The sequence below is a fragment of the Mytilus trossulus genome, chromosome 1, assembly GCF_036588685.1.
Source record: "Mytilus trossulus isolate FHL-02 chromosome 1, PNRI_Mtr1.1.1.hap1, whole genome shotgun sequence".
Taxonomy (NCBI): Eukaryota; Metazoa; Mollusca; class Bivalvia; order Mytilida; family Mytilidae; genus Mytilus; species Mytilus trossulus.
The window spans coordinates 41428925-41443047 of record NC_086373.1 but is presented as its reverse complement, the minus strand read 5'-3'; the positions used below and the strand labels follow the sequence as shown (position 1 = coordinate 41443047).

Here is a 14123-nt window from a genome sequence, read left to right as displayed (position 1 = left end):
TACTGCATGATTTTACAATAAAAATTGACGGGATTTCAAGCGCAAATGAGACCTTGCATATCCTCGAATCATACAAGGAAAAATTAGAGAGGACCCAAATGAAAACCGAATGGTTTAAGAGTCCTGATGAGAAATTGGTTGTCATTGCGGCATATGCCACAAATATCAGTGGCGGACGGCGTATGTCTTTGCGGCATATGGTGTGTTTAGCATTGAAAGGGTTAAAACAAATAGATCATATTTGGAATTCTTAAACACTAAACCTTTTAATGTCATACAATGATCGGACATTTTCTCTATTCACATTAAAATTTGTGAATGTCTGAGATATCTAGTTATGGCAGACAACTAGTCATACAGAATATGATGAATACACATTATTTTGTCAACTTCTTCATAATATGAAAAAAATATATTTTGTTTAGGATCAGATCCATTGCTACAATTGTTATATGAAACTGATAAACCAGCAGAAATCCTTGGAACTGAATACTTGTCAGAAAATCCTTCTGTGTGGCAGTTTAGAGAGAGAATATCAGTTGACCATTTAATGCAGACATTTATCAAGTCACAACAAAATTGTCCAGTCCTTCAACAGTTCTTAGATGAGGCAAGTATTAATTCTTCTTAATTTATTTTAGTGGGTACAAAATGTACTAGTTTTTAGTGGCTTGAAGAAATATTGTATTTTTGTGGATATTTGAATTCAAGGTTTGGTAAAATGCATTTTCTTAGATATTTGAATTTGTGGTTCACCTTTAACCAAGTTAACCAGGAAAAATAGATATCTAGCAAATATTCAAATAATCTTACAATTGAAATTGCAACAACAGTCGACGTGTATATACCTTTCCTATGAAAACTTAAGATAAAAACATGTGCATGGTTTGATTGCCAATAAGACAACTCTCCACAAGAGACCAAATGACACAGAAATTAACACCTACAGGTCACCATATGACCTTCAGCAATGAGCAAAGCCCACAACACATAGTCAGCTATAAAAAGACCTGAAATAACTAATGTAAAACAATTCAAAGAAGAAAACCATCAGCCTAATTCATGTACAAAATAATGAGTTACACAGCAACAAATGACAACCAATTGATGAAATATGTAATTAATTTCTTATTTAGGAGCACTTCCTTAGAGCTTTAAGATTTGTACCAGGTATTATTAGACTACAGAAAATGTTGATACAGAAATACAACAGACGATTAGATAGAACAGAGGCATTAGGTCTGACAATGGATAAAATTCTTATGGAGTTTCAGGGTAAGTGATTTTGGTAGATTGTATTAAAATTTTCTAATTTTCAAAATTAAAAATGTTTGTCAAATTTTTATCATGATTTTCATTTAATTACAATATTCAATTAACAAAATCTGTCTTCTGCATCTGAGAATGAGTCAGCAAAGATGCATTTATTTTCTATCTTTCAACATATTTGCTTTAATTATTTTATATAGATACAAGATCATCTGAAATTCAGTCTTGTTGGAATGATTTTAAACAAGCTTGGGAGAATATCCACCAGTCGTTGGAAGGATATGGTATGTACACACATTTAAAAAATTTTATAAATTATGATATTATATTTGAATTTTAAAATATTAAAATAGTGGTTTACATCAATGACATAGTAAACCAACAACATTTCCAAATAATATCTGGAGGTATCTGGCCAAAAAAAAATGTATTAAGTCAACTACGTACCTCAAACAGAACTTGGATTAAAATATAACTTCTTGATAATGAATTATTCAGGATACTTTCATAGGACATGTAGGGTATATCATTTGTTCTTGGAGGATACATGGGTTGCCTTCTTTAATGATAAAAAAATGGCCATATGATATGTTTGGGCAAATTTCTATTGAAAATTCAAGAAAACAGAATGAAATGATTTACCTTGTTCGCCAAGAAAATATAAAAGATGTTAAATTCAATATTGTTCATCTGTAGGATTCGCTGTGAATGGTAACTATGTACACCTGTCTAAAGAGAATTGTCGTAGAAGAATGGATGAGAGAACATCAATAGGTTGTGTTTTACCATCAGAGAGGGACACTGGACTATGTTCTTACGCCCTGCTGTTCTTCTTATTGGAGAAGCAGAACTTGTTCTTACAGAAATACTGTCAGCAGAGTAAAATTAAGTATGAAAATGTTTATAATGTACATTATTGGTTCATTTACTGAAGGGAAATCATTGGGGAGGGGTTTTCATAACTGTTCATAAACAATTCTAAGTGGCAATTAACTTTTTAACACTTTATTAATTTCTATAAAGAACTTGAAATACCTAGACAACTTACGTGAGTATTGATCAGATTTAACAAAACTAACATAATTACTACTGAAAAAAATAATTTGCTGAAATTTTTCATAACACCAATTATGACACAAAATTCGAATTTATGATGATTCTGTACATGAAATTAACTCAGTTTTATAAACAAGTCTTACAGTTGTAATTATTCAGCATTGGAAGCCATTTGGTTATGTTTCAGATATGACAGTCTCCCAAAGGTCAATGTAAAAGACCTGTCAGCAGCCCACTTGATCAGTTATCATCCAGACAGAGATCTACTTCCAATGGTGTTAGCTAATTGTGACTATTCTTTTGAAGTGGGGCAGGGCACCAAAGTGGAATACAACTTTACTAATCTAGAGAGACAGTTGATGGACAGATTTCTATTTACAAAGTCTGTTGTCCTACTTAAAGAGGTATGATTCTATTTTGCAAAATGGTGAACCCCTGAGAAAGGATAGAAGTAATTTCTCCCTTGTGTGGCAATGTATTTTTGATAGAATCGAAAAATGCAAAATTACCTGAGTATCTCAAGTGGACCCTTTATTTGTAAAAAGCAAACCTGTACAGTATAAAAAACCTCTTCAGTTTTTTACTTGCAGTGTTTTCTAGTAAATTCTGAAATTTGTATTTCCTTTTCTGTGCTTATTTAAAAGGCTTTATCCATTCACAATACAATGACTGTTAAAAATTATTTGAATACCTCTACAAACTGACCTTTGGCCCTCAGGACTGATATTGGTTTCTAGTGGTGATACAACATATGATACAGATTTTGTCATGTATTGTTCTATATATTTATATCTTAAGATTTTAGCTTATAGTTATCAAAGGTACCAGGATTATATTTTAATAAGCCAGATGCGAGTTTCATTTACATAAGACTCATCAGTGAAGCTCAGATCAAAATAGTTATAAAGCCAAACAAGTACAAAGTTGAAGAGCAATGAGGATCCTAAAAATGATTAAATGTAATTAAAAGATTTTTAAGATTTTTAACAGACATGAATAAATTTGCTTTTTCTTTCTGCTCTTTATTTGCAGAAAATTATCTCCCCTCCTAAACCCATACAAATTGAATTCTAATTACACGAATCACATTTGTTTCATACAGATTGATACAGTAGTATACAGATCAGAAACAACCAATGCTGTAGTATTTATACAACTCAGAGACAAAATAAAACAGGTAGGGTGCAGACATATACTAATTTTGAAAGAGTTTCATTTATTCACCTTATCACTATTAGTCAACCATCAATGGCCTTACAGACTTTCCAATAAAATTTAGACAACATTAGAGAAAATGTACTACACAACAGTTGAAAAGTGATTATTGTATGGGTCAACAGTTCAAGTGTTGCAGATTTGGAAATAGATATAAGTTCAATAAACAAAGTTAAAAAAAAGACTTCCTGTCTTTCATAGATAAAGAGATTTATCTTGACCTTTACATTACATGAACTTAAACTTACTATTTGGTGAAAAATTCTTTCAGCCATTAGAACTGAATTTAACTATAGTTCCTGTCACGTAAAATTGGCACCAATATTTTGGTTGAAATTTATTTTTTTTAACTACCAACAACATTCATTCAAGATGACATTTTTCAAGAAGCCAAATCAAAAATCTTTCAAAAAAAACTGTACTGTCCTACCTTTTGTTGTGATTGCACTGTATAATCATGACCTTCACATTATTCTAGATTCTTTTTTATTGTAAAACTGCTATCTTGGTTTCTATGAGGATCCCTTATTTACTTAACATTCGTTACTCTCTGGTAATATCCTGTCGGTTGGAATGATATTTGATTCCACGTAATTGAAAAATGTCATTTCGAATGAATGTGGTTGGTGTCATTTTTATGTGACAGAGACTATATATGGTAATTTAATGTGCATCTTTTCAGCTATTCATCCTGGATTTTAAATCTAGGTTCTAATTAAACTTTGATCATTAATATATTCCACATTTAGGAGAAGAGGCTAAATTGCAGTCTTTTTGTCTGTTTGTTCACCTTTTGATTTGACCAGCAAAATGTTCAATACTTTTTCATGCTCTTCTGAATGGAATGAATTAAGATTTTGTCAGCAGCTTGAGGATGCCAATAGTTGTAACAATCTATAGAAGTTTGAATGTAGATTTGGATAAGGCAGTATCATCATTTATGTAAATGAAAAAAAGTGTTTTATTTATTTTCTTTATTCACACAGGAAAAAATCAGTGCCCCTGTACTTAGCCAGATTCAGAAAGACTTGAATCAAAAGCCTTTTCCAGAATTATGTGATACTATGGACAAACTGGACATAGCTATTAGTTTTCTAAAGTCAGTTGGTTCTGACCCTGAGAGTTCATTAAGTGACTTTATGGTCAACATACTGAAGATTGATGACTCCTTGGTTAGTCAGAAGGTAAACAAATACAAAGGTTCATCTACTGTAAAGTCGGAAATTATTGCGTGCATTTATTATTGCGCGATTTGGTCATTTGAGACTTAAATGCAAATTTTAATTTTTACAATTTTGAGAAAAATCCTGTTAAATTTATATAAAATAGTTGAAAATGCGAGTTTAAATTATTGCGCTTACAACTCTTCTGCATTTTTCGCAATAATAAAAACCTCTGAATTTACAGTATATCTTTGTTAGATCTCTCTTTAAATGTACACCAAAATAAGAATTATAAAAATAAAATTGTGTTCTTGAAAAAAATCTGTTATGTATATATAAAAAAGAAGATGTGGTATGATTGCCAATTGCAATGAGACAACTCTTCACAAGAGACCAAATGACACAGAACTTACAACTATAGGTTACCATGCCACCTTTAACAATGAGCAATGCACCATACACATTAGCTATAAAAGGTCCTGAAATGACAAATGGGAAAACAGTTCAAACGAGAAAACTAATGGCATAATGATACCTGGATTCCAATGAGTCATGTGTGTTACTAGTTCTGTGATTTTCATGTTTTACTGTAATTTGTGGATTGTATTTATACAAAAAACAGCTAAAGATACTTGAATTAATAATATCAGCATGACAGACCTGAAAATGGTGGCTAAATACATAAATAAAATTGAGAATGGAAATGGGGAATGTGTCAAAGAGACAACAACCCGACCAAATACAAAAACTACAGCAGAAGGTCACCAACAGGTCTTCAATGTAGCGAGAAATTCCCGCACCCAGAAGCGTCCTTCAGCTGGCCCCTAAACAAATATATACTAGTTCAGTGATAATGAACGCGTACACATTCTGAAAGTAGATTTGTCTTCTTGTATAGAAATCACATGCCTTTATACACCTATAGTATCATGTCAGAGAAAGCTTGCATGCTATATTCAATTTAAAGGACCTTTATAGGGGAGGTTTGAAAGGGGAGAGTCACTGCAGTAAGTATTGTTTTCTATTTCAGGCACAACATTCCTGTAAATGTAAACACATACAAAGTTTGTGGATCACTTTGGCACTGGAGAAAACAAAACTTCTTGAAAACAATAACAAGGTCTGTATTTTATTTTTATTTTATGCCCCATTTATGGTCATTATGTTTTCTGGTCTTGTACGTCTGTCGGTTCATCTGTCTCGCTTCAGGTTAAAGTTTTTGGTCAAAGTAGTTTTTAATGAAGTTGAAGTCCAATCAACTTGAAACTTAGTACACATGTTCCCTATGATATAATCTTTCTAATTTTAATGCAAAATAAGAGTTTGACCCCAATTTCATGGTCCACTGAACATAGCAAATGATAGTGCGATTGGGGCATCCATGTACTAAGGAAACATTCTTGTTTTTGCTTTATTTTAAATACCTTTACTGCTCTCATTATTTTACCTGTCAGTTTTTTTTCATTTGCTACAATCAGCATTACATATAAATGAACTATATTGAATTGCTTGCCACCTCAATGTTAAAATAGTAATAGTTCCAATACTGTATCAGAAGTTTAATTTTCAAGCAAACTAAACAGGTTTATACATTTATAAGCTTATTCCTGATGTTATGCATATGAAGTCCTACCAAGGTGATATATGTCAGCTATATAACATGGACTGAATTTGACTCATCACGTTATTTTTTTTAAGGTGATGCTAACAATAAATATTTCAGACCTCTTAAGGGTCACAATGAGGATATTTTGACAAATCACAGTAAATTTTAACCAATTTGAAGCTAACAGTAGCTGAAAATTACTGTTTGAAGCCTGTCGGTAAAGGGCAATACTAGCCTCATATATTGTGACATTGGGAAATAGGAGAAAAGAGTATTTGTCAATCACTGGTTATTGCAAGGTTCTAAAAAAAGGTTATAAACAAGTTCTAATAAAGTTTTTTTCCAATCATTCTGATGGTGAAATATATCTCTTTGCTTGATATTGACATTCACTCAACTTTTCAAAATGTTCCAATAGATATTGTTGAAGAAAAATAGAATCTGAACTTTCTATATATCATTGTTTTCAGTTTATGTTATTTTACAGTGCATTAAATATATTTTTAACTTAATCATATCAATAATTAATTTACTGATTTATTTTATGAAGAAATTATTAAAAATATAAATGCTGAAATCAAGTGCAATGATTTCAAATAGTCATTTGAAGCAATATAGTTTTCAATATTTAACAAATGTGTAAATAGCTCTGTGTCTCGGTAACTTTCAAATTTAATCAATCAAGTTGCAAGTTAATTGTACATTTAAGAATTGAATGCTTCTTATTGCAACTTTAATGGGGTGTAAAAATGTAATTGAAGTTCTTATCAAGTTTTTATTTAATTTACCTGTGCACTTTATTGTGCGACCTGGTGTGATCATCAATGATAAATTATATTGTGTAATAAAGTTGATTAAGGAATAAAGCGAGAGTACAGTGTAGCCAATCAGAATAATGTATTATAATGAAACATACTTCTAATGTTATTATTTGACAATATATAAATTTGGCGTATCTACTGTCTTCTGATTGGTTAATTTTCAATGTTGTCAACTTTTATGGAGAGGCACACACTCTGACGTTGTGTATTCATACGCCAATATGTGTGTTTGTTGTTATTGTTAATATAAATAATATAAAGTTGTTTGAGCCTTATTTTTGATAGAAATTTATTTTGAATTTATTGAACCATAAAACTAATTTTTGACTCTTCACATTTTACAAAATCCCCTTCGCTGATTATTCAATGTGAAGAGTCAAAAAAATAATTTTATGGTTCAATAAATTCAAAATAAATAATAGCCATTCATTAAATGTTAGAAATTTTATGTAAATCAAACGAGGATAGATAGTTGAGTGCATACCGTATTTACAGATTATCATTGATCATCTCAACAAGATTGATTTTCTTGCTTGAGTGGGGAAGGCGAAAGCGAGAAAATCAATCGAGTTGAGATGACCAATGATAATCTATTTATAGCTATTTTACCTATGACGGTGATGTTAATTTCATTTCAATTTCGTTAGCAATGCCACATGCATTCTTAGTTTCTAGCAATAATTTTTCATCTCAAGCAAGTAGCATGAAAAGATCAAAGGAAAAACTCACAAAATAGCAATAAATGATATTTCTGTCTTTTTCATACCAATGAAAGATTTTAACAATTTTATTCATCTCTTTTGCAGGAGTCATTTGATAATATTTCCTCAGCTTTCAAACAAAAACTTTCTGATGGACAAAGTGATGCTTTGTATGAAAACTTGAACAACTTACAGGTAGAACAACTAGATTATCTGTCACAGATGATCTTTGATTGTCTTCTGCTAACTATAAATATTCCTCAGAAAGATGAAGAGTCTGTTGATATGTCCAAAGTTGGGTATGTTTTTGTTCATGAAATTTATGTGTAGAAATCAAAAATGTGTTTATGTATATACCAATGAGACAACTACAAAAAAAAACATCTATGGGTAAAAAAAGTAAAATCGCAAAGAAATTACAACTCTGAGGAAAATTCATAATGGAAAGTCCCTAATCAAATGGCAAAATCAAAAGCTTAAAGACATCAAACAAATGGATAGCAACTGTCATATTCCTGACTTGGTACAGGTGTATAGTCTTATTGTCTCCATCAACAGAACCTTGTCTGTACAGTCAGTTTATGAAATATCTGAGGGTAGAAAAGAATTGAATTTAAAGAATAACAATAAGACCATACCAGTTTATTTAATGCATTTTTTAAGCTGAGAGAGCAGCGCCCTCCAAAGGAATGGTCGATTGATTATTTTTTGTTGTTTTAACACCACTTTTACAACTATATATATTTCATGGCAACCAGTACCTTTGGCAAGAAAACTGCCAATCCTAGTCAGTTAAGATTGAAATGAAATGCACCTGAATGTGCTTTATTCAAATTCACAACCTCAGTCCTGACAAGCTAGTGATAAAGATGATGAACTACATAGACCACTTGGCAATAGGAATTGGTGTACTTGTTTCAATCAAACTTTCTAAGGAACTACAAATCTTAGCATCCTGAAATTTAGTATAAAGTTTGCATCCATCACTTTTCAACTTTCTTTTTACGGAATACTTACAAGAAGAGGGGGTTCATTAGTTACTATCACAGTTCAGCTTGTTTTTCTTACTTCCCCACAACAAAGTCTTTGTGACACATATGGTAGTTGGTGAGTGAAACTCTTTTAATGGGTTTTCCTGAGATAAATAAAAACTGTTTTAGTAATTACTGATGACCTAGAGAAAAAAAACACATTGTGTATTACATATCACTTATTAATGTGGATGTGACTTTTTTGTATATTAGAAAATGGTATAGGTCAATAAGCTTTCCTTTGAAATACTTAAATAAAATTCCATTTAAACATTATAAGTAAGCAATGCTTGTAATTAATTTTACAATAAAGACCATTTTCTATTTACAGATTGAAAGAAGCAATTGAATCTTATCTGTACGATCCCCCATATGTAAATGAGGTTCTGACACCAGACTGGCTTCAAAGATTTGTTAATGCTTTACCCAAGGATGGAGATGCCCGTCTGCTTTGCTGTCATGGGGTAGAAATATGGGTTGTTATTAATGAAATATTCATGGACAAAAAGGCCCAGATGATATAAAAACATGTTAAAAAGGCCTACAGGTTTTTGTGACTGTGTATCATCTTTCTTTTATATGTTTGATAATTCCAAAAAATTAATTGACTATTGAGTATTTCAGAAACGATTTATCTCCATATATAGATAACTGAAATATTGTTAAGACCATGGTATTATTGGGTTGTAAGATTATTATTTTTTTTAAGAGTGAACAACCCTCTCTGAATTTCTATTATGAGCTTGCCATTAAAATTGGTAGCAACATGAGTGTTTGTTTATTTGTTTGTTATGGGAAACTGTGATATTTTGTCTTTGTAATTTGTTTTACTTTTATTAGATTTTTTATGCAATAAGATTTATTGTAGCATATGTTCTTCACATTACTTTATGATATAAATACTTCGTTTTTGCAATCATTTTGTTATTGTTTCATTTGCCTTTGTTATTTATTTTTTTATTTCATATTTTGATAAGCCTATTATATTTCACATTATTTGTCAAGTTATTAAAGTGGATGGTATGTTTTTTATGTAGTTGTGTTTGTGAAAATTTTATAATTGACATCTGATTCAGTAAAACATTTTTTTTAAATTCAAAACAGTTAAATTAATAAATTTTAATAGTATAACTCCTGTGTAACTTTTTCAGATTATGATGAACTATTTTGTAATTGTGGTGGTTTTTTTTTTATGGAAGTTACTTTGTTTGAAGCATTTTATATAGATAATCAAAGCAAGAAGGTTGATTTAGACCTACAGTATGTAGGCATACTTGCTTATTTTGTGATTTTGAAACCATTAGTCATTGATTTGTGATAAATTATTCACCAGTATTATTTTTAGATTTGTTATTCAATATGATAGTTACAAGTTATATTGTTTATTCTTTTTTGTTTGATGTTTTTGTTGCTTATTTAATAGTTTCATTCAGTAGTTAGCATGTATTATGAAATTCTTATTGGTTATTGATATATTTTTATACGAGTTCATACAATTTTTTGATTTTTTTACCTTGAGTTGAAATGAGTTCTTATCATGAACCTTATATTTTGATATTACATTTTTTCCTCAACAATTTCCAAAAGATTGATGAAACAGATCGTTTGTCTTTAGTATATATAGATAAACACCTTTTAAACTCAAATTAAACATAAAATTTCTTTCAGGACAAAAACCCATTATTTTGTGTGTATTCAAGGGAGATGACTAACTAGATTTGCATTTTAAGGTTCATCCAATAGTATTAAAATTTTAATAAATGTTATAGCTATTTAGTCACAAGATTTTCTAATAGTTGAAAAGTAATTTTATATTTGTTCTTTTTTTAAATGCATGCTTTAGTCTGTTTTATTAAATAAAAAAGGTTTAAAAACATCTTAGAATATTTTTCTTGTCAGCTTTTCTCTTCCCTTTCTCCAGCTTAAGTGTGAGGTAATTATTTTCTAACTGCCTTATCAAAATCAGAGAAGCAAGAATTGATATTCAGAGTGTTACTGTCAGAGAATTAAACAATTTATTTTGAATTAAGTCAGTCTAATGGGAAAAGGGTATTATTATTTGGTGGACAGTTTTATATCCAATAGTGCATCTTGTTAGCATGGAAATATTATACCCTATTATAGAAAAATCATCACTATTATTTTTAAAAGACTATAAGAATATATTTGTCAGGAATCTGATGTTCAGTAGTTGTCGTTTGATGATGTGGTTCTTAAGAGTTTCTCGTTTCTTGATTTTTATATAGATTTTGCCTTTGGTTTTCACGATTAAATGGTTTAACACTAGTATTTTTTTGGTTACTTTATAGCTATCATCGTTTCCTTAAGACCATACTCGCAAATGGTGTCAAGGGAGAGCTGAAAATTCAGTCCCTGAAATGTTCATCCCAGACGGGAATCAAACCAGGAACCTTTGTGTAAGGAGTCCAATGCACTAACCACTACACTACAAATCACTCTCACCATGCACTGAGTGATGTGGTTGAATAGGAATAATTCTCTTTATGCCAGTATGGTCCAATTTTGTCAAATTAAGCTTAGAAGCATCGATCATGAATTATTATCTTGCAGGTGAATAATTGGACCTAATTGAATAAGCATTCATGTGAGCTTCAATCTGAACCCTTGACTAGAGAAGGATTACACATGATCTATGTGTGTTCCGTTACTAAAAAAAAGAATGTTGACATTGAAAGTGAAACCTTAATTAGTAATAAATTCATTTGATTGACTACTGTGATCCACACACAAAAAAATCTTTATTATGCAGGTCAAATCGAAAACTAAGTGTTTTTTTTTAACCTATAACATAAAATCGTAGAAAAATCAAATTGCACGAGATCACTTTCAATTCATATATATGTTTATGTCATGTTATATGAGTATAAGTAGTTTTGGAGGTGATCGCAATAGAAAATTAGATGGGATCTAGATTAAAACACACAGGAAATTCGGATATATATTATTTAATGTTTGCATTGTTAACTGTTTATTTAAGGCTTTTATTTGAATATGTGTTTTAGATTGTTATAAATCATGTATGAGATTTTCTGTCAAATCGGTCAACATGATTTTGACAGCTAGTGACCCTTTGATAGCCATTATTTGGTAATTTCAATCTATAATTATTCATTGGTTGAGTCTACAATATTTCAGTTCCAGCATCTACACGTGGAGCCTTGAAATTGAGAAAATGGTCATTTTAATGATAAAACGAAATGTTTTCTGAAAAGTCCTTTGTGAACTTACACAGGTCAATGTGTTTCAAGATGTTTAATAAGTATATGACATATGCCAAAATCTCGTGAATAGTTGATATTGGTGGGTACCACGATTTCCCGAGAAATACGAGAAAAACGTAATATCCCAAAAACAAACGGATATATCCCAAGAAAAAGATTTTTAATGGTGTTATAGGTGTTGTACTGCTTAAATTAGTGTAACAGCATACAATAGTAAGGTGTAAGGCGTTTATATTTAATAAAAGTACACGCAATCTTCATAAAATCGAATTTTTATCTTGTATCTTGTTATATCCATCGAATGACAGGACAAATGAAAAATGCTTATAACTTTTTCATTTCTCAAAGGATTTATCTAAAATTTGAAATATAATAAGATTTTATCATTTCATATATTGATGTAAGAAGAAAAAAATAGATTTTCTTCTTTCCAGAACTATCAGCCAGTTTAGCATTGAAAATCAATTCTGACTGTTTTAACAGTTATGGCTGGTGTTTTATTGTTCTTTCATTTATTCGTCTATTTTGCTGATTTTCTGAGTCATGTCGTATCTTGTATACTTTTTGTTGTATTGGCCTATATCTGTATAAATCTTTTTCACAAAAGTTCTTTTTTCTGTCTGCTCAAATAATCTCAGTTTGTAAGCGTTCAGTGTTATGTTTCGCGTTGATTTGTTATCATGTCCTTAAAGCGTGTCCTTTCAACTCTGATTTCGATTCGTATCATTTTGATAAGGTTTTGAAGTTTTGAGGTTTTGGAAAAATTTTGATTACCTACCTGAGTTCATTAATCAATTGTAGATAAATATCATTTACGTCTTCAAAACAAATTCTTAAAGATTGGCTATATATTTACCCCAGATGGTTCAGTACAAGTCTATGTTTTATTGTTGTGATGAAGGTTTTTATATTTGATTAAACTGTATAACTCGTATAATTATGATAAGGTTTTTTTTCGGCCATGTTTCTGTTTGGTAGCAGCTGAGACTACTATAACACACTGAGACTACTATAACACAGAGATTGGTCACTCTCTGTACTGGCAAGTCAAATTGTATTAACACGTGTTATAGTAGTCTCAGGTAGCAGAGGTGATGAAAATATGATTTGGAAACTTCTGTCAAGGGTACGATAAAAGTAGGCATTTGAAAATGGCACCGGAATGGTTCTATACTAAAGTAAAATTGTATTATTAAATAATTATAAGATGTCTGTTAAATGTGTGATGGAGGTCACATAAGCGATTGTACGTTTGTTTGTCTTTGCAATTTTGTCATTGTCTGTTGTTGAATTTGTAGAGTGTATTGGGTCTTCAAAGCTGATTTGATCGAAACATGATGTAATTTAAAGTCTGATAAACTTATAAGATCTCTCCTTTTTCCCACTATGTCTAAGTTTTTAGTGATCACATGTTCTGTTTTCTAGTTCCTTTACATAGGTTTCGTTTTGTAGAGACTTGACTGTCCTTTTACTGCTTATAATTTTTATTTTTTTATATTGTAAGATCTGATTTGTAAAATTCTTTAGTTCAACAACCGCTTTTGGTATATATAATCTTGTCTGATCGTCTCTATTTTTCATATTTATGGATTCATTCAAATGACCTCCAGAAACTGATAATTATTTCTCTTTTGAAAGTTACTTTGTGTAGAAATGGTCACTGAAAATATGTAGACGAACTTCTATCTGGAGCTGTACAATGATTTATTTGGGTATTTGATTGCTGAGGTCCGTGTGTCTTCTGTTATTTGATATAGAATGGCAGGTTGTTGTTTAGTCTTGATGTTCTGTAAGTTTTTGTGTCGATTGGTATCATCTGTATATGACTTGTTGATTCTACAGAGTTTAAATTCGTTGCTTGGACGACAGATATGTCGACCAATTTGCTGACTACTGATTTAAACAAATCCACATTTTTTTAATGATATCACTCATCAGAGTTTTTGCTAGCTATAGTTCTCATATTCGCTTCTTCGTTTCAAGCAGCTAGGACAATGGGCTCCATCACATCTATAACTG

At 30.7% G+C, this 14123-nt stretch overlaps 1 protein-coding gene across 1 annotated transcript in view; it reads left to right on the top strand.

The window, feature by feature from the left end:
* The window catches only part of LOC134718809 (E3 ubiquitin-protein ligase rnf213-alpha-like), a 105413-nt gene extending 95598 nt beyond the window's left edge, over positions 1-9815 (top strand). The window contains exons 80-89 of the mRNA XM_063581582.1: positions 426-610; positions 1137-1275; positions 1470-1553; positions 1966-2158; positions 2513-2729; positions 3428-3502; positions 4527-4724; positions 5734-5823; positions 7937-8130; positions 9194-9815. Coding sequence (XP_063437652.1) covers positions 426-610; positions 1137-1275; positions 1470-1553; positions 1966-2158; positions 2513-2729; positions 3428-3502; positions 4527-4724; positions 5734-5823; positions 7937-8130; positions 9194-9386 — 1568 coding nt within the window. The 3' untranslated portion in view covers positions 9387-9815. The remainder of the gene's footprint in view (positions 1-425; positions 611-1136; positions 1276-1469; positions 1554-1965; positions 2159-2512; positions 2730-3427; positions 3503-4526; positions 4725-5733; positions 5824-7936; positions 8131-9193) is intronic.
* Positions 9816-14123: the final 4308 nt, after the last annotated feature.